The sequence below is a fragment of the Sinohyriopsis cumingii genome, unplaced genomic scaffold, assembly GCF_028554795.1.
Source record: "Sinohyriopsis cumingii isolate HCF-2022 unplaced genomic scaffold, ASM2855479v2 utg000972l, whole genome shotgun sequence".
In the NCBI taxonomy this organism is placed as follows: domain Eukaryota; kingdom Metazoa; phylum Mollusca; class Bivalvia; order Unionida; family Unionidae; genus Sinohyriopsis; species Sinohyriopsis cumingii.
This window is the reverse complement of record NW_028315949.1, coordinates 863,650-882,401: the sequence shown is the minus strand read 5'-3', so window position 1 is coordinate 882,401 and position 18,752 is coordinate 863,650. Positions and strand designations below refer to the sequence as shown.

Genomic DNA, 18,752 nt, shown 5'->3' with positions numbered 1-18,752 from the left:
CTACCACGTAGTTGTGCATTCTTTAATGTCAGAGTTACTCCACGTTTTTTTTTCTTGTTGCCATTCGCAGTATTGTTGTTTTTTTACCGTGTGTTAGTGTTACATCAACGAGCGTGTATTTTATGTTTATTATATTGCATACAAGCAATTGCGCTACATATTTTACCCTTGGGCGTTAGTAACTATCATTCGTACACCAACTGTCTTGTGATGGAGTGTTTTGTCCTACAATATCACGGTGACATATCTATAGTTAACACCACCATAGGTTACATAAGTTCGAAAATGCATATATTTCATGCTTTGTATGAATACAAAAAGATGTTCCAGTTATGGGATACAACGCATGTATATCCTGCTGAGATACATAGAGCCGTGTGTTAACGTTATGATCGCCCATATGAACGATGTCAATTTCGTATATGCTATTGCAACCTGATTCTGATTAAAATCTTCGGATGGTTCTTGGTGACTGTTAAGTAACAGTGATACCTAAGCCACACCAATCCAGTCAAACGCCAGTAATTTTCTTATCTGCGAATTTAGTCGATATGTATTTTGAAACACTATAAATACAGGTTATACTGATGAAATTCACAGTTGGGATGTGATCTACCACGCGAACAGCCCCAACACTGTACTTTGAATTTCGTATATGGTCGTTGTCAACTGAGACAACGTGGAGTGACCGCCAGTGATCATAACCGCCATCTTCCTGCATCAAAAGTATTCGCGCCTTTTTTCGGATTGGCGGGGGTGATATCGAAATTCTATGTTCGCGAGCAATGTTTAACAATGAATCGTACACTCTCTGAATGATTATGAGGAAATCAAAACGAACGGGAAATGTTGCTGCAGTGCACGGATACCTATCTGCGTTGAGGGAACGCAACCCCGTATATGTGCACTGATAACATGTTGGAGTTCATCGAGATCAAGTCATTGTTAAATGATTTAATCGTAAAATCTTGGAATGATTTCAACACACACAGGAATTGTTGATGCAGCATACTAGCATATATCGCTTATGGATAGCAAAACTTTACTCGGTTACAGTCGTGTTGAACATTGCATTTTCGAGGGCGATCAAAATGAATCCCACGAAGCAATACAATAAATCTGTAATTCTGTCTCTTCGAAAAATTGGGCCATGACGTTATCGCAAGATATTTATACTCAGTTGGAGAACTAGAAGGTCAAAAAAAATGAGATGCTGAGTCTATGTGTACTATAACCATACATAAAACTTCGGTTTTTCCGAGATTAATATGTCCAAAATTGTTGATCTAGGAAAATACATTCAAATTATTGTCAGGTACAGGCCCGTTGATTTATGTGCGCACAAGGCCATGTGTGGGTTTACCAATTAGCTAAAAGTATGGCTGGTGCTCACCATTATCAACTCTTACAACGTTGTCCGTACATCAGTCGCTATTTTAAAAGCTATCATACCCATATATACGCAGAATCATTTAATAGTTTCGAGAATATATTTTGGAGTTGGCCTGCAGTTTTTTTTTCCAGTGAAAAATAGGAAGAAATAGACGTATACACAAAATAAATACCGGTGATATCGCTTATATCGTAAGCGCCATTGATTTAATAGGAGGTGATTGATTACAGATATTTGGCAACATAATGAATAACTTCACCGGTTATTGTGATGATCATTCTTGGCCATTTCAACGCATACTCCTACGCTGTAATTACTTCGAGATTAGCCCCAGCTCGCGTTACAGGACCATTCCAAGATACCGTCGTATGTCAAATGCTCCGTTAAACCACTACCACGTGCTGTGCCAGCAGAATGTTCTGTCACACGTGCGACAATACAATTAATTGAACCAGTTCTCATTGGGGCCAGTGCATCGATATTGGGTTCAGTCGTCGAATATATTCCATATAGAACCGCGCTAACCGGATATGAATCATTGTAGCAAACAACATGAGCGCCCGTCATCAACCATGTTGAGGAACGTGACGTAAGCTTAATAACAGACTGACCACGTTTGCGTTTTTCAAGTATTGGTTCATTGCTATCTCTGATCGTTCACTGGCATCTTAATAAAATTCATTTTGAGAAAGTATTTTACAGGGGGAGGGCAGCAGATCAATAATACCACGAGCCCGCGTATCGTTCATGCTGGCATCATGAATTATTCTGGGGACGTGCGCAACCATCCAGGTCCAATATGCATAAGAGGGACCATCCACATCAAATTCGTTTTTGCATCACCAAAGTATAGATGCATCTCTGAAAACTCTTCTTTAATATATGTCACATGAAGTACGTTCTTGTCAAGATCAAACACTAGTTCAGCAACAGTTTCGATCGGTTACAACAGCTCTGACTCATGATCTCTGATATTTTTTAAAATTTCCAAATCACGATGAATTTTGCCAAGTTTCCAATACAGACTATGTAGATATATATTTGAACGAGAGGTTAATAATCTGAAAATACATATTTTGTGCACGACGTGCAAGTTCATCACGCCGTAACAGAAAAGAGCGAAAACCAATACATTTAGTAAAATTTAACAAATACATTAGTTCCTTAGAATACAAAGTCAACAGTTAAAATGACCATCCAGTATAGTGAATGAAATTCCCCAAAAGTCATAGAAGTTTTTTCACATGTCTGAAAATATCAAGTATGCCGATATAAATATAGTAGTGTTCCGAATAAATTCCATTTCCAAAATGCTTATGTACCAGGTGTTGATGTTCTAACAGTTTGAAGGGTGATATACTTTTGTACGTTTGCAATGCCCAAAGTAAAACACTGACTAAATAACAACTAATAAACGACATCAATGTGTTCTTTGGATTGTTGTCAGCATCATCATCTTGATTCTATGATGACGATGACGATGACGATGATGCTGAACATTATATTAATTATCTGCATCTTCTTAATGAAGCGAAAACGAAACATTGATTTTGCTGAATAATGGTATTAGACTATAGCTTTCATAGACGTGGACTAAATGTATTGAGTTCGGATGCCATGCAAAAATAGTTCAAAGTGGAAAATGAAGACATTCATAACTTTATTTAAAGAAAGAGTTTGGACAATTAGAAACATTAGACTAGCATATATAGACAAGTATGCATAATTATTATATGATCATTTTTTTCTCCGTTAACTTTACATTGTCAGAATCGTTCAGTATTTTACGATATTGCACACCTTCATATTCCATTCACGTGCATAAAGGAACTACTTTCTATTGTAAACAAACAATTGACGCAGACGCCAGCACCTTTGATTTGTAAATAAATCATGTACACTCGCGTAATAGGCGTTTTTTGTTGTGGCTGTTTTAATTTGTTTCTGAATGAAGTAAAGCAATTGTCTCGTGGACTGCCACGTACCAGTTGCTTTGGCACATTTCGCGTTAACTTTTTGATACAGTGTTTCGGATTTAGGCTAGCTATACAATATATACAAAAAAGGGTCCTTACAAATAAAATACAAGTGTTAAGACATAACCTGTCTTCATTAGCTGGCGATAAGAATGACAAAAAATACACTTACAGTTTTACATCCTGAATTTCCTCAAAATGTGCTTTCTTAGTTCTGCAAATCCGAATTACATTAGCCATGTCATAGGTTCTCAATCTTGATTACACATTTCGAAATTGTACTGCAATTTTGAATATACGTGCAATTACATCCTCCTTACTGCACTCAAAATGAAATAAGCATTAAATTAAATAGCGTCTTCTTCATAATTGGAATTGAAAGACTTCATACTTTTCCCTCATTATGATTTCAAACATTCAATGAAAGAAACAGAAACACATTTGCAGATGTCAACACGCTTCTCCCTCGCTTCTTCAATCCGATGTATTTCATGTGGAATTGTCACATATAAATCCAGTCCATAATCACGAATGTTCGTAGAATCGAAACAAAATACCAAAATCTATTCATTCCAGATCAAATGGAAACATTGTTGAAGTGCGCATTCATTCATAATATGACTCCAAATTTCAATTTTGACTAGACTTGCCATTTTTTTGGGAAAGTTATCTCGAGCGCGCGACTAAGTCCATATTTATCTGGGCGGAATTATGTGCGCAGTAATAATGGTGTTATTGTGTAATGAAGAATCTGGGCTTGTGTATTTAGTTTGGAATACGGCATACATTCCGTTATTTTGTTTCTTGTTGTGTATTTTTAATATAATTAAGCATTAGGTAGAATTTAAAAAAGTAGTATATAATAAAAATGTGCAGTATTTACATCCGATAAAACTCGTTCACATTTTCCAATACAAAGGCAGTAACCTATAATTATGGAATGTCGTTGATGCAGTACTCTCAACCATCTATCTGTTTTCCATTTTGAAGTCGAAAAACGAACTTTTGATGCAAGGTAGATGCAAACGCGTTGTAAGGATATTCGTTATGCGTTTTAGCAAATAGCCTTCTTGATATAAATATGATATGACCTATAACTATTGAAATTGTTCCATGTGAATTACATACTTCACTAATGTTCATACGTGCATGTGAAAATACAGTCGCAAGAACTTACGTATGTTCTGAGGCTTTTGTATGACTGTAAGTGTCGAAAATATTGTGATAATCTCCGTCGGTCTTTTCGTTTGTGCTTAATTTCAGTTTGCCCTAAACTGCAGGATGAGATTTTATGTTTGTCGGTAAATACTAAACTGGACACACTTATTGATCGTATGTAAACCATCCGCAAAAGGAATATAATGTGTTGGTTACTCCCATCTGTTTTCTAGGAGGGATGTACAAGATGTCATTTAAAGATAAAATTATATTTCGGAGCAAAACATTCATGGATTTATACCATAAAGAGACATCATGAATGTAACGCTGTTTAGATCATGAACCACTGAGTGTGGTTCGGGTGCTAGTTGGGTAGTGCTTGCTCCAAATGGAAATGATTAATTATAACGTCGGCCCACCGAGGCTAAATAAAGTGTTTTCAACGTCGTTGTGATTTTTAACCCTCTCTTGAATATTGCTGATCCAACAACAGTGATTATGAAGTTAAACGGCGATTTTCAAAGGAACTTGTAACTTAAAACATTGCATTTACACTATTACATTATACCATGTAAGATATAGTAATTAAGGAACATCCATATCAGCTTACACAACTAATACAATATAATCTACTAGTTTTGTTTATAAGATGCCTCCATCCAATACAAATTTCAACACTTTTAAAATAATAATAAATGCTCTGATCAATCGTGTCCCCAATAAGATCGATGTAAGATGAAACAAATTGTACACAATAAGTTCACTGTCTGAGAACAAGATCATATTTACATTAAAATATCAATACAGTGTTTTATAATGGAAAGTGTTAAGCATCTAACAAATTATCAGAAAAGTCTATTGAAATTTGAAGTTTGAAAACTGATGGTGGTTACTTAATCAATTTGCTTATATTCCAAACATTTCTCTGACTTGATCTTACCTTTAGAGTTTTAAATATATGCATATTCATGTCAAGCAGAGGCCTTGATGAATGCCTGGGCACGATAAGGTTATTTGTATTTTGAGGATCATGAGTAGCACATTGACAAAACAAATTATAATAAGTAATGTCAGATATTACCAAGATGCAGGTATTTAAGGTGTCTTGGTGACTTTTAGTTGTTGCAATAATTCAGAATCATAATATTCAATAGAACAAAGCATAGATACTGCAGAAGATACAAATCAAATTCTGTGTGTATAAGCAGTTTGTGGGAAACGCGGTATATCGCAGCCAGTCGACACCAGCTCTTTACCGTTATATTTGATTCTTATGTATTGAAATTTGCCACATAACTATGTCACGCTTTTAAGGTAACTGAATTATGCTTTCATTTTCACAGCCAGTGGATGGTCAACCATAATGCCATAACCAAATCCGAAAGCGTTACAGAACAGCTGACACAGATCTCTACCAAAACAGTAGCATATTCAATTCTCTGACCACACTATTAGGTCCAGACCAGTTAGCATGAACACTGACTATCGCACATACATTATCTTTACCGAGAGATCGGTGGTTAATTATCAGGCTGCATATATTGAGCAATTTTATTTCTAATAGTGCTGGAAAAGGTAAAAATGTCCTGAGGAAATACATTGTCTGTTGCTTGTCTAAAACTTTAAATTGAATTTGGAAGAACCATCCATGATTTGTGTAAATTTTACAAAATTAAATTCTGGAAAGATGTTCATGCTAGTACTTCTCATCTTTGGAGTTGCTATCAGGAAGCTCTTAGCGTCATGCAGAGGAAGGGAGAGGTTGAAATGGCTCAACCTGATTGGATTCTATCATAAATGCCATATCCTCAGCGGATATCGATGGTGACAAATCACTTATTGGATATCTGTCTCCACTGGAAAATAGAAAACAATGGAACGCTCCTCTTTGGCATCAGTCTTTACTGGGGAAAGAAGAAAAACTAGAACATTTACACACCCTAATTATGTATAGTTACAGTACCAAAACCTCGAGCCGTACCAAATCTCCAAAATCGTAGAAAGTACTGAAAGATACCTAAATAGAAACAATAGCAGTAAGGGCCATCGCACCATTTTCTCTCGTCCGTAGATCCCCCCCGCTACAAGGAAGACTCCCTTCTACGGAAAAAACAGTACCGGTCACTACTGCTGCTGTTGCCGAGGCTGAATGAAAACAACGGAAAACATACCAAAACCTTATGTGTCCATAACGTTACTATTGATGGTGATAGTGCCTTCGCCGAGCCTCACTGAGATGCTATTGGTTATTAAAATGGAAATGTCATACCTTACAATGAATGGCCGCATTCATTCAGTTTGGCTTAAATACAGGTACAGGTCCAACCTAACAATGCAGATTATGTGTGATTTTAATTGTCAAGAGAGAATCAAGATTTGCTTTATTGGACCTGTCCTCGGTCAAACTTAGTCCGTAACAATATCATCAAAATAAGTTCATATTAGCTCTGATGGACTTGCTAAAGAAATAATATGTATTCATTAGTTATTGGATTTTATGCAGGGGTTATGTGAATCACTTTTAAATAGCGTGGTTAAGTTCATGTATTAGTTTTTACTTACTTATATAAAATGGGCTTCATGGTTCAAGTGGTTAGAGCCTTATAGTACAGAACACATTGAAAAAAGAACATTGCAAGTTCGAACCACGCTCGAGAAGAAAATATGTTTCTATATTATCTGATGAGACAGTTAACAAAGTGGTAAAATCGCAAAAGTTTGAAAGGATATTTACCTGCCAGAGACTGAATTAAACTACAACTGCATGAAATGAAGAAAGCAAAAGATCTTTTTGCATGTTTCTAACATGCGTTTAACACATTTATCAAACCAACCAAACAAATAGCTATGCAACCGCGGCAACACAAGAAACTCTCAAAACAATGCAATCAGATACAGCAAATATGAGAAAAGTTACACAGCAGTTACCAGCACAAATCAATGAAGCTCTTGAGTCAGTTGATAAAACTCATCGTGAAACAATTATACTGCAAAATATTGTTGGGTAACAGTACATACCAATCTAGACTTAGCAACTATATATTGTAAACTAGATGGTTTTGATGAGGTTTTAGAAAACCAAGTTGAAGTTGCTGCGGCAAGATACGGAATACCAGAAAGCTTGTTTTTACTAAACTATAATAATGTTAACGAAAATCATTGGGGATACAAGGAATATGAGAATCACATATTATTGCACAGATCAAAAACATAAACAATAATAATGATTAAAAGGAATTTGTCAGTCAAGTTAAAACATTATAGGCACAAGGAGAACAGCCAGGACCACGACAAAAGAAACAAGAAGATAAAATCTACCTGCCCTCGGGGTTCTTGGCATAGGTAATCTTTTGTTTGCTGGTCTATGTGGCCGATTTGGTAAGCCTCCTCAATAATATTTGTGATGGATTTTGCATAGTCCAGTGCTGGACCGTGGTCAAGTTTTTCGGTCGGGTTGCTATGTTTTATGTACATAAAACGAACTGGTCATCCAAGTTAAACAATTAGGCTTAGGTTCAGGTATAAGTTAAGTAATGTGCCATTTCCTTCAGACATCCCCTAGTATTTGAGAACTACGGTGATGTATGTAAGTACTTCATGGTGAATAACATGTTCTTAAAAAGTCAGAGTACATTGTGCCGTATGATACTTTGACGCTGTCTCTAAAGATGGTGTGATTTTTATAATCATAATAATATTTTACTTTATTATTATAATGGATGAAATATAAATATTTGTACTAGTTCAGCACATTATAATGTAGTTAATGTACGAACTATTTTTCCTATTGCATTTTGATGTTAACACACCTGATACTGCCGCACATCATTCTGTGGGTGGAGCAAAGGTGGCATAATACTCTGAGTACATTGTATGTCTTTGTTCCGTATGTCTATATGATCTTGTTTTGTTTTGACCTATTGCTTTACTTTCTGTTTCTTTATGTCATCACTACTGTTTTTCTATATTTTATTGATAAATGTTTGTTGTCTTATATTGACTTTTCTTCTCTTTGCTCCAGACTTTCACTCAGTTTTCTGTAAGTTTCATTTTTTGTGTGTTTTTGGTCATATTTTGCTATAACACGACTCAGGTTTGCTCCGTTGGTATACAACATCACCATCAACGTTTTAGCATTGTTCATGATATAGTACAATATACAGTAATATTGTTAAACGTCATCAGTGGGTTCGGTTATTTACACAATCAGCGTTATACAAGCTTATTATTATCTCTACATACAAATACAAATATAATGAAAATATTATAAACCATTTTATGTATGAGTCAATAAATATTGCTACATTGAATTGCCAGGGTTTGGGGGATCTTAAGAGAAGAAGAGATACATTTAATTTTCTGAGGAATAAAAAGTATGCAATATGCATTTGTTAAGACACTAACGTTGTTAAACAATGGAAAAATTCCATACGGGCCGTCTGGTGAGTACGAGTGTTTTTCAGTCCATATTCTACTAACATTAAAACGATTCGTCAGTTGTTATTAGGCTGTATCTATCAACATGTTTCACATATTTTATTTACATATCTAGCACATACTCTACAGCATAAAGTTAAACGTACCGTGTTTATTTTATATGTCCAACTGTTATATTCCTAAACAGTTCTGACAAGTATAGACGAACGTCTTCAGAACGGTTAATATCTGTGTGTAATATAGAATATTTTTAAACATTATATCTGATCATCCTTACATTTTAATTGTGTTTATTTTATAATTGTAATATATCAATGTCAAACAACCGCTGAATGACTACCGTATCAGACTATGTTGTATATACTTTAATGTAAAGGTGTTTCTGCTCTGATCGGTCTACTTACTAGGTGATCGTTTCCAATCAACTAATACATATCTGATGAACTTAAAGTTTCTACTAACATTGCTTATCTCAATCCTTATATATGGCCAACCCAACACAACGGTCGCCTAATATGTCAGTGTTATCTTATAACAGAAGGAGATAACAAGACGCAAGGAACATAAGTGCATATCTAATGAAAAAACTTTGTTTCTAGACGCATAGTTCTGTCATGGATGATTGATCATAGTATTATTACCAGGTAAACGATAATAAGAACAATTAATATTACTGATGTCATCAAAGAACGTGGACAACTAAGATTATGAAAAACGAATGTTTTGTGGGTCAGTCCTAGGGACATAAAATGTGTTTCAGGTATATATAAAAAATTCTTAATTTTAGACAATAAAGAGTCATCTATATATTACAACGATGATTCGGACTCGAGATTGGCGTATGTGTGTTTCTTGACTCATGAACGTGACAATGTTTATGCGGTGTGTTCAAATATTGGAGAATACGTCAGAAAAGAGGAGACTCAAAATAAAGTTATTACGAACGTTGTAGAATAGTTTGTACTATATATTATATTGATACGCTTGTAAACATTAAGATGAATAAAAATAGTCATTCATTTTGCTCTTTCTTTCCAACATCAGTATGATCAGTAATGTTTATTGTGCAAAGTCAACAAATGTTATTAGTCATATGCCTTCTGACAAGTATAGACGAACATCTCCATAGCGGTTAATATCTGTTATGTAATAGAATATATTATTAAATATTATATCCGATCAACCTTATATTTTTAATTGTGTTTATGTTCTGTCTAATTGTGACATATCAATGTCAAATAAACGCTGAATAACATCCGTTACGATGAATTTCAAAACTGTGTAAGACAGAAATCATTGGTATCTTTAATGCACAAAGAAGCATCCAGGCACAAAATGGTTTTTCTTACAAATCCCCGAGCTTCAATTATATACGTACTCTGTGTCGACGTTCTTCTAGTTGAAGGTACCTGTGCTGCCTTTATAGTTGGTAAAGCTGTCTACTTGCGTGATACTGTAGCTGTCACATTTTGCCGAATTCGCTGCTATTCTAGATTTTGAAGTTTTTGATTGTTGATCTTCCATATATGTTACCTTTTGGACTGCCGTTAAATGTAATATCTGCTACACAATCATCAATATGGATATGTGCGGCTGAATCTATATACTGCAATGAGCTCACATCATGTTTTGTATAACATATACATTTTTCGAAAGTAAAGATGCGTACAAATAAGATTCAGGATACGGCTGAATCTATATACTGCAATGAGCTCACATCATGTTTTGTATAACATATACATTTTTTGAAAGTAAAGATGCGTACAAATAAGATACAGGATACGGTATCGGTGGAGTTAAATTAATTTCAGATACTAAACGATTACTCCAGACCTTTCTCATTTAATTATATCCGCGTTTAACCAGGAGAAGTTGTGGTGGATGCCAATCACTTTAAAATGATCTTTACAACTCTTGTTACTAAAATGTTTAGTAATATGTGGTATTGGTCTTTTTAGCTGTCAGCCCACAATTGTCAATCCATCTTAACGCATAAATATCTGTTTCCCCATCATATTGGTTTTTACTGTTTGAACAGTACACCGCGCATGTTATTAGTGCGTATCATATGACATGTGCTATTGAACTAAGAATAAATAAATTTGCATATTTTCAAGAAGTTTAATAGTCTGAATATTTTAAAAATAAAACAGCTTAAACCATTTAAATTGACTTCAAAATCAATCAGTTTTTCGACAATCAGTACTTTGAATTTCGCTTAAACAATCTTCGTATTACGTTTGTAAGCTGTAACCAAAGCGCATGTACGAAACGCTTTAGACAATATTTGCAGCAAATCACTGATATTTCCTCTATAATCCTTTGATGCAAAGGCTGAATGTCTATTAAAATGAATCATGAACAGTTAGATCGCGTTTGGTTTTTGCAAACATTACTTCTTTATGTATCAGATTTAATTTTCCAAAGTTCCATGGTTTGTAACACCTTTTTCATAGTCCTCTTAAAAGTAATGAAAATCTGTATTAATGTGCACACGTATAAGGAGTTTAGAAAAACATTTATATGTATGTCATGGATGAAGTGTCTGTTTCCTTTGAAATATACCATATTATCCACAGTGTCTTCCGTTGCAATGTTATTTCCTTTGCATGCTGTTACATCTAACAAGTCTAGAACTTCTTTTCTAAGTTTTGAATTCTAATTAATGCATTAAGAGACTCTTCTAGTACTTGTTCCGAACGTGTCTCATTGAAGCATATATCATCGATAAACTACAGAGAGAACAATGGGCATTTACACATATTTGTTTCTCCCATGAAAGTTTGCATAAGATGGAGAAATATTCTACGCATCACATTTCTAGGAGAGAAAAAAACAAAACAAAACCGATCTCTTCTTCAAGACATTTTTTAAAAAGAAAGTGAGCATTTTACCATCCATGGTATTTATATCCGTAACAAGCATTACCTTTCTAGAAGCAGCCAAACCATGCTCATGCTCCATGTAAGTATAAATTCTATCAAAAATGTTTGGAAATCCTTTATTGCATGGGTTAGAAGTTATATAATAATGTATGCTATTCCAAAATATGAAGCCTATCTGTGAAATGATAAGCACATAGGGACATAACAATATTTTGCATAGAGGCAACATAAACCACATGAAAATGTCTCACAAACTATATAAGAACAAATTAATTATTACACAATAGAGCAACCTAAAACATATCAATAGGTTTACGAAATCAACATAAATACCGCAAAATGAATTTACAAAACATTTTCAATCTAAATTTAATGCCAAATAAATGAATGTAAAATTTATTCATGCTGGCTGAACAGATATTTCTTGAGAGCACCCTTGAAAGTGACCATGTTCCCTTTGTGTCCGAGATCCAGAGGTAGGATATTCCATGCAAGTGGACCCTTATATGCTAATGCACATTGCCCAAAAGACTTAGTGTTTATATTTGGGATACTAAGAATTCGAGTGTCAGATGAGAGCGAGCTTCCAGCAGGACTGTACACATGGGTGAAGCCAGATGGGTATTTTGGACCAGAGGCATCAAACGAAATGTAACAAGAGAAGAGCGTTTGAGTATTGCATTTGACTCTACTGCGTGCAGTTAGCCAATTGAATTTTTAGAAAGATGGAGTGGTATGATAAGATCTTGGTGCTATAAGAATGATCCTGACAGGGTTTTGTACCTTTTGAAGTTTCTGCAGAAGATCAGAAAGTTACAATAGTCAAGTCTAGAGAGTAATAATGAGCGAACAAGGGTTTTTGTGGAATCATCTGAAAAAATTGCGAAAAATGTTGATGCGCCTCAGCTCCATGTATGTTCCTCAAATATTGTGTACGATATGCTGGAGCAGTGAGAGAGCTATGAAAAGTAACATATATTTCTAAGTAATTGTCAAAATTTAATGTTAATATTGCTGATATTAATTAATTTTGGTAAATGTTGGGCTTGAAATTTATTTTGTTCGGCAACAAGCAAGTCTTCAGTTTTATCATCGTTCATTTGTAGCTTATTACACATCATCCATGACTTAATATCAGAGATGAACCAAGTTTTGGATGGTGGAAGAAAGTTCATATGGACAGCAAGATTGGTGAAGGTGAATGTCATCAGCATACAACTGCTGGAAAACAGGATCGCGATCTATATGACGCTTGTATATAGAATAAAGAGAATTGGTCCTAGAACAGAACCCTGTGGACACCTTACAAAGATGATCTAGATTGGAATGTTTACCCTTTACGAAAAAAGTTTATTTCAGTGAGGTATGATTTGAAATAAAGCAATACTGTGGACGGTGACACAAGCGATCATGGTCTGTTGTAGCGAAGGTTGTGGATAAGTCAAGGAGTGTTAGAACTGAAATCTTAGCATCATCAGGGCAGATATGGAGACTGGTAATTGCTCAGGGATTATGTAAAGTCAAATGAGATACAAGCTAAGACAGAAATACATTTGCTAAGACTTTTTATATGAATGAGAGTTATAGAGACCTGACGAAAGTTTGTCAAGTCGTTGTTGTCAAGAGTTTGATTTTTCAGCCGAAATAAGTATTTATGAGGCCAGTCAGATTAGGCAGTATAGCAACCAATCACTCAAATAGTATCAAGTTCACATGATTTGGGGGTACACTTCTTTACCCCATTTCGTAGAAAATCAGTAGATATAGGCTGAAATATTGTTAATCAAAGTTGTTGAAATTCTGTATCATTTCTGTTAGGTGAGGATGGGTCAAATTTTATAATGCTGTCGAATTGATTTATGATAGTTTTCACTTTGTCAGGGAATAAATTAGCAAATTAATCTGGTAGACTATCTAGGGAGGTTGTTGTTGGAGGAGGTGTAGGTTTGTTCAATTCCAGTAATTTGTCCGTAATGTAGAATAGCTGCTTGCAACTGGTACTTTCATGGATTATTTACAAATAGTTTTAATGATTAATGATGACTATACGACGTAATCCAGCAGTGAAGAACGACTGATAATATTATTTTCGTTATATAACTATACATTTTCAGATACTTTTATTATATTAAGAAACTACCTAACATTTCAACCTTTAAATATTAACATCATACACCATGAGCTGAAATAAATATTACTCACCTCATATGAGAACTAATATTGCAATTGATAAATGAAGCGCGTGAAATAAAATTCACTAATTATGGACGAACTAACCACATAACTAACATGAATATGACAGATACATTGCATCAACCATGCTACCGTCATTCCACCTTGGCATAAGAAACAAATAATTAGTACCGTTGTAGTGTCAACAATGTGCATGTATTAGTGCATACACTTTTAGTAATAACAGAAGACTACATAATATCAAATATAATATGATAGACAGCTCGGTAAATTTGAAACCCTAATAATATGAACTTTATATGAAAAGAAAGTGTCCTGCAGTGAAGAAAACATTAGTTGACAAATGTTCCGAAAAGGAAATAATGTTGCACAATAAGCATTTAAAAGTTTGTTTATAGTGTCAGAACGGTAAAGGAAAAAAAGGCGTGTATTCTAATCGAGAGCCAATACTCTGTGGTTTCCCTACGGAAGAACTTATACATTTAGACATTACAAATTGCATTTTGCCTTGTTGCGCATACTAGGATATCCTATCTTCAGTAAAGTCAAATACATTGTTCTTAGAATAGAACAATGATCTTTAATATGTCTGAAAGATCACAGATTTCCGTTTATGTTTCCTTGCTTTAGAGCAATACAGAAAGATGTTTGCGTATCTAACCATGTAACGCGTAATCTCCAAGCCAATGTATGCTATTCGCTCTCATATAATTTCTTCCACAAAACATAACATTGATAGCATTGAATATAACGCTAAACATACGTATGCAACAGTTTTCATATTGCATAAAATTAAAATAAAACGTTACGTTTAGAATCTTGTTTCATACTCTTCTTGGTTTCTAGGTCTGATCGATTCTGAATTGCGAAAAGAAGGAAAATATCATTACTTGAATGACAATCAAATTCACTTAAGTTGCCTGAAAAAGAGTGCCTGAGCGTGAGGTCTTATAATTCAATTTCTTTTTAAGGGGTGGTTTTCCAAGACCAATAAATAGTGGACTGTCATATCGTTGCTACACATCTAGCGTGGTAATATGGAACTCTAGCGGGTCACCTTAGCATAGAACCAATACATCTCACCTCTTTGCTACCCTCCATTCACCCTCCCCGATAAATCAGTCAGCAGATTATTAAAACAGACCCATTGATAATCAACTATTTAGAAATATACAACATTGATCTGCAATGGAAACAAAATGTTAATTACAAAGGTTTCAAAGGTATTGAATAAGAAAAAGTATTTCAATTGTGATAACCCTTCTTTTATATAAGCATTTTCAATTATAATCACAAATGTATGTGTTCCCGAAAAATGAACAAAGAGCATACATTTGAAGTCATCTATACCAGCATTCATATTTTGGATTGCTTTGAACTCGCATAGTCAGATATTCGGAGAATATTACATTATTTCAAATTTGCATCGAAATGTCTTAAAACGAATATATTAAGATACAATTTCTCTGTTGCAATAATAAATTTATAAATAAATATTATCTCTACAGTATTATGTCACATTTTAACGGCCTTTGTCTTAACATTGCTATGAAAATAAGTTTATAGAAATATATATTCATATATCTGTTTACAGAAATATACAACTCCAGTTTACATCACCATTTAGCTAAGATCTGCTTTAGACTATTAAAAGTGCGGTGTCTTCTGCAGCAGCGACATTCAGGAACGCATGGAGTGAAGAATTCCTTAATAGACACAGGTCTAAGTCTGAATGAATGCCGTATTTTCGTACATTCTGTCGTCCTCATTTGGATGATTCCGATAAATTGCTGTCAGTAAAACATTAATCAATGTTTTAAATATGCAGAATGTATTATGTGTCAATTCGTCTATATAGTTGTCATAGTGTAGCTGGCAAAACAATGAAAATTAAATGTTAATATTTAACTATTAAGTTAAGGAAGTTATTTCACTAAACTGAACATTTTGCAATCAGAGAGTATTTTTAGTAATACTTGAAGTTTAATTTAAGTAAAACTATGGATTAATACTCGTTTCCTTAACTCAAATCTAAAACACAATACGTGGATTGCTACAGTACAATTTATGTTTGATGTACTGCGTAATCTTGGATGCATCAATTCCATCCCCTTTACTCCATCCCTATCTGTACAAAATAGTTTGGAAATTTCCACGTGTACTCACATTCGGTTTTCTCCCGTTCACAGTGTTCAGTATCTGTGATGAATTTTAGGATGCTGTCATGTATGTAAATATACTGGTCCTGTGAATATAAAAAATAATCACAATATCTTACGGTAAATTACGCCATTAGCAATACAATGGAATGAACAACAAATAATGCCGATAGAGATATATATCTGTGCAATTTTCCTGTCATCAGTTACAGCTGACTTCTAATATAAATGCTTTTAGTCTGGGTGGTATACATAATTGAAGTTACAAATCTAGGTATATTTCGTACCCTACGCATCAATACTATTTTCACAAGACGGACAGTTTGAATAACATTACATGTATTGCTATTGTATTACTTAAGAAGTTGATTATAATGCTCATGGTTGAGAGAAGATTATTCTATAAATTTTAAATCAGGAACAAATTACATATTTGACCATCCAACTGTTTAACAAAAATTCATCCTGAAAGTCAAAAGTGTAAAGTGTATACTTTAGTATAGTAATTAATGTACTTCTAATTATGAAATGCTAAAAGTGGCTCTAACGCAACTTATAGTATTATTCCACTGAGAATTTATATACTATTGAAGGAAAACAATTGCTATAATGCAAACAGCTCTTGTTTGCTTGATCTGTCATCTATATCCAACTAGCACTAACCAACACTGAAACACTGATTATGAAATGGACTCTGACCATTTCAGCATGAATGTTTTCAATTATTTATTCTTAAATAATGGTAATAAAGCAAACACACAGATCTATACATTTATCCATTTGTCTATCTATCTATCCATATATATATATATATATATATATATATATATATATATATATATATATATATATATATATATATATATATATATATATATATATATATATATAAACAGATACATTTTATTATAGAAGGCACCCCACCCGGGAAGAAAATTCAAATTTAAGACAATATAAAGGTCCATACTAAACGAAAATAATAAAATAACATACATATAGGAATTATGTTTGACATAGGTAAGTATTAATCGCAATTATATTTGATAAACGAGATCATAGGACAAAAGCATACAAAATAGTTAAGACTTCAGCGAATGTGCACGAACTGTTTTACACACTGAAATGTAACATATACTGTAGGTGATTCTATGTTCTACACTATGAATATATTGTACTGTCATTATACAGAGGGAAACAGTTGTTGAAGTCTGAGTAATTCATAAAAGGTCAATGCAGAATTTAAATAAATAATGTGGCCTAGCTGTATTTGACAGTTACATATCTAGTATAAAAATAAGTGATATATTATGGTCACATAAACCATTTGTATTTTTTGAATAAACATGTGCCCATCCTACTGTTGATGCTGGCTCATACTAACCACTGTTTGCACCATATTACAGCGCTGGTTCCTCATCTCGTACACCAGATTAAAGATGTCTAACTCATCATGATCTTGTACGTACTTGATCAGGTAGTCAATTGCAATGAAGGTACCCGTGCGTCCCACGCCGTCACTATAACATCGACAGTAGGAATACTTTCAGTGAGAACAGATTAGTATCATTAATACATGCTATTGTGCAGATATCAAAACACAGAGAAGTTAACGAACATTTGAAGGAAGTTTAAAAGAACATGTGTGATTGTCTGTAATGCATACATTGGTAAAATGTTGTCAACTTCGAATTATCTTAAATTCATTTCTTTGAAACACCCTACCCCACCCATATATATATATATATATATATATATATATATATATATATATATATATATATATATATATATATATATATATATATATATATATATATATGCATTTGTGTGTGTTTCGAATACGTACAAATATTGTTTAATGTTTGACAAATGACAGCGAGCATATTGATAATGTCTGATATGTATTGCATATATTAATTAGTTATTGCAATGGTGTTAATACAGATGTAGATCATGAAGAATATATTGACATTTATAGATTATATTAAAGAGAAATGTACTATATTAGGAGGCTACAATGTTTTAAGACATTATATTGTTTTATAAATAATTTGAAATTTGCAAACAGCGTACCTGCAATGCACAACTATAGGAGAATGGAAATTAAGCATCTCATGCGTTCTTAAAAACATAATAAAGTCCAGAAGAGGTGATGGGTCCTTTGGACAGTCAGTTTCAGCCCATTTGAAAAAGGAAAAGTGTAGAACATTTCTTGTTGCCTGCGTCTTTAAAAAAAGAAGCCAGCCAATGAAACAAGAAAAAGAATGAAGCTTTATCCTTGTAGATAATGCATATGACATATTGTATGTACCGTAAAATTTAAATAATATATTCAAACAATATGTGGCATGCTATGCAGATGTTATTGCTGCTCTTGTGTTGTGTTAATTCCATTTGTGTCTTAAAATAGGCCATACATGGCAGCCAGTATCACTGGTGGAGGAAGAACCAGGAACAAACCTGGCAGAACCCACGACCAGCGACAAGGTACTGGGAACTTTTCTCGTGGACACAGATTGACCAAGCCCGATAGTCGAACCCACGCGTAGAG

The 18,752-nt window shown here is 34.0% G+C and overlaps 1 protein-coding gene across 1 annotated transcript in view; it reads right to left on the bottom strand.

Annotated features, from left to right (window-relative positions):
- Nucleotides 1-15,609: 15,609 nt before the first annotated feature.
- Nucleotides 15,610-18,752, bottom strand: part of LOC149772930 (tyrosine-protein phosphatase 10D-like) — a 40,709-nt gene continuing 37,566 nt past the window's right edge. Inside the window, exons 17-20 of the mRNA XM_089947088.1 lie at nucleotides 18,275-18,426; nucleotides 17,583-17,718; nucleotides 16,209-16,287; nucleotides 15,610-15,832 (exon numbers count right to left, since the gene is read on the bottom strand). Of these exons, the coding sequence (XP_089803214.1) occupies nucleotides 15,765-15,832; nucleotides 16,209-16,287; nucleotides 17,583-17,718; nucleotides 18,275-18,426 (435 nt within the window). The 3' untranslated portion in view covers nucleotides 15,610-15,764. The remainder of the gene's footprint in view (nucleotides 15,833-16,208; nucleotides 16,288-17,582; nucleotides 17,719-18,274; nucleotides 18,427-18,752) is intronic.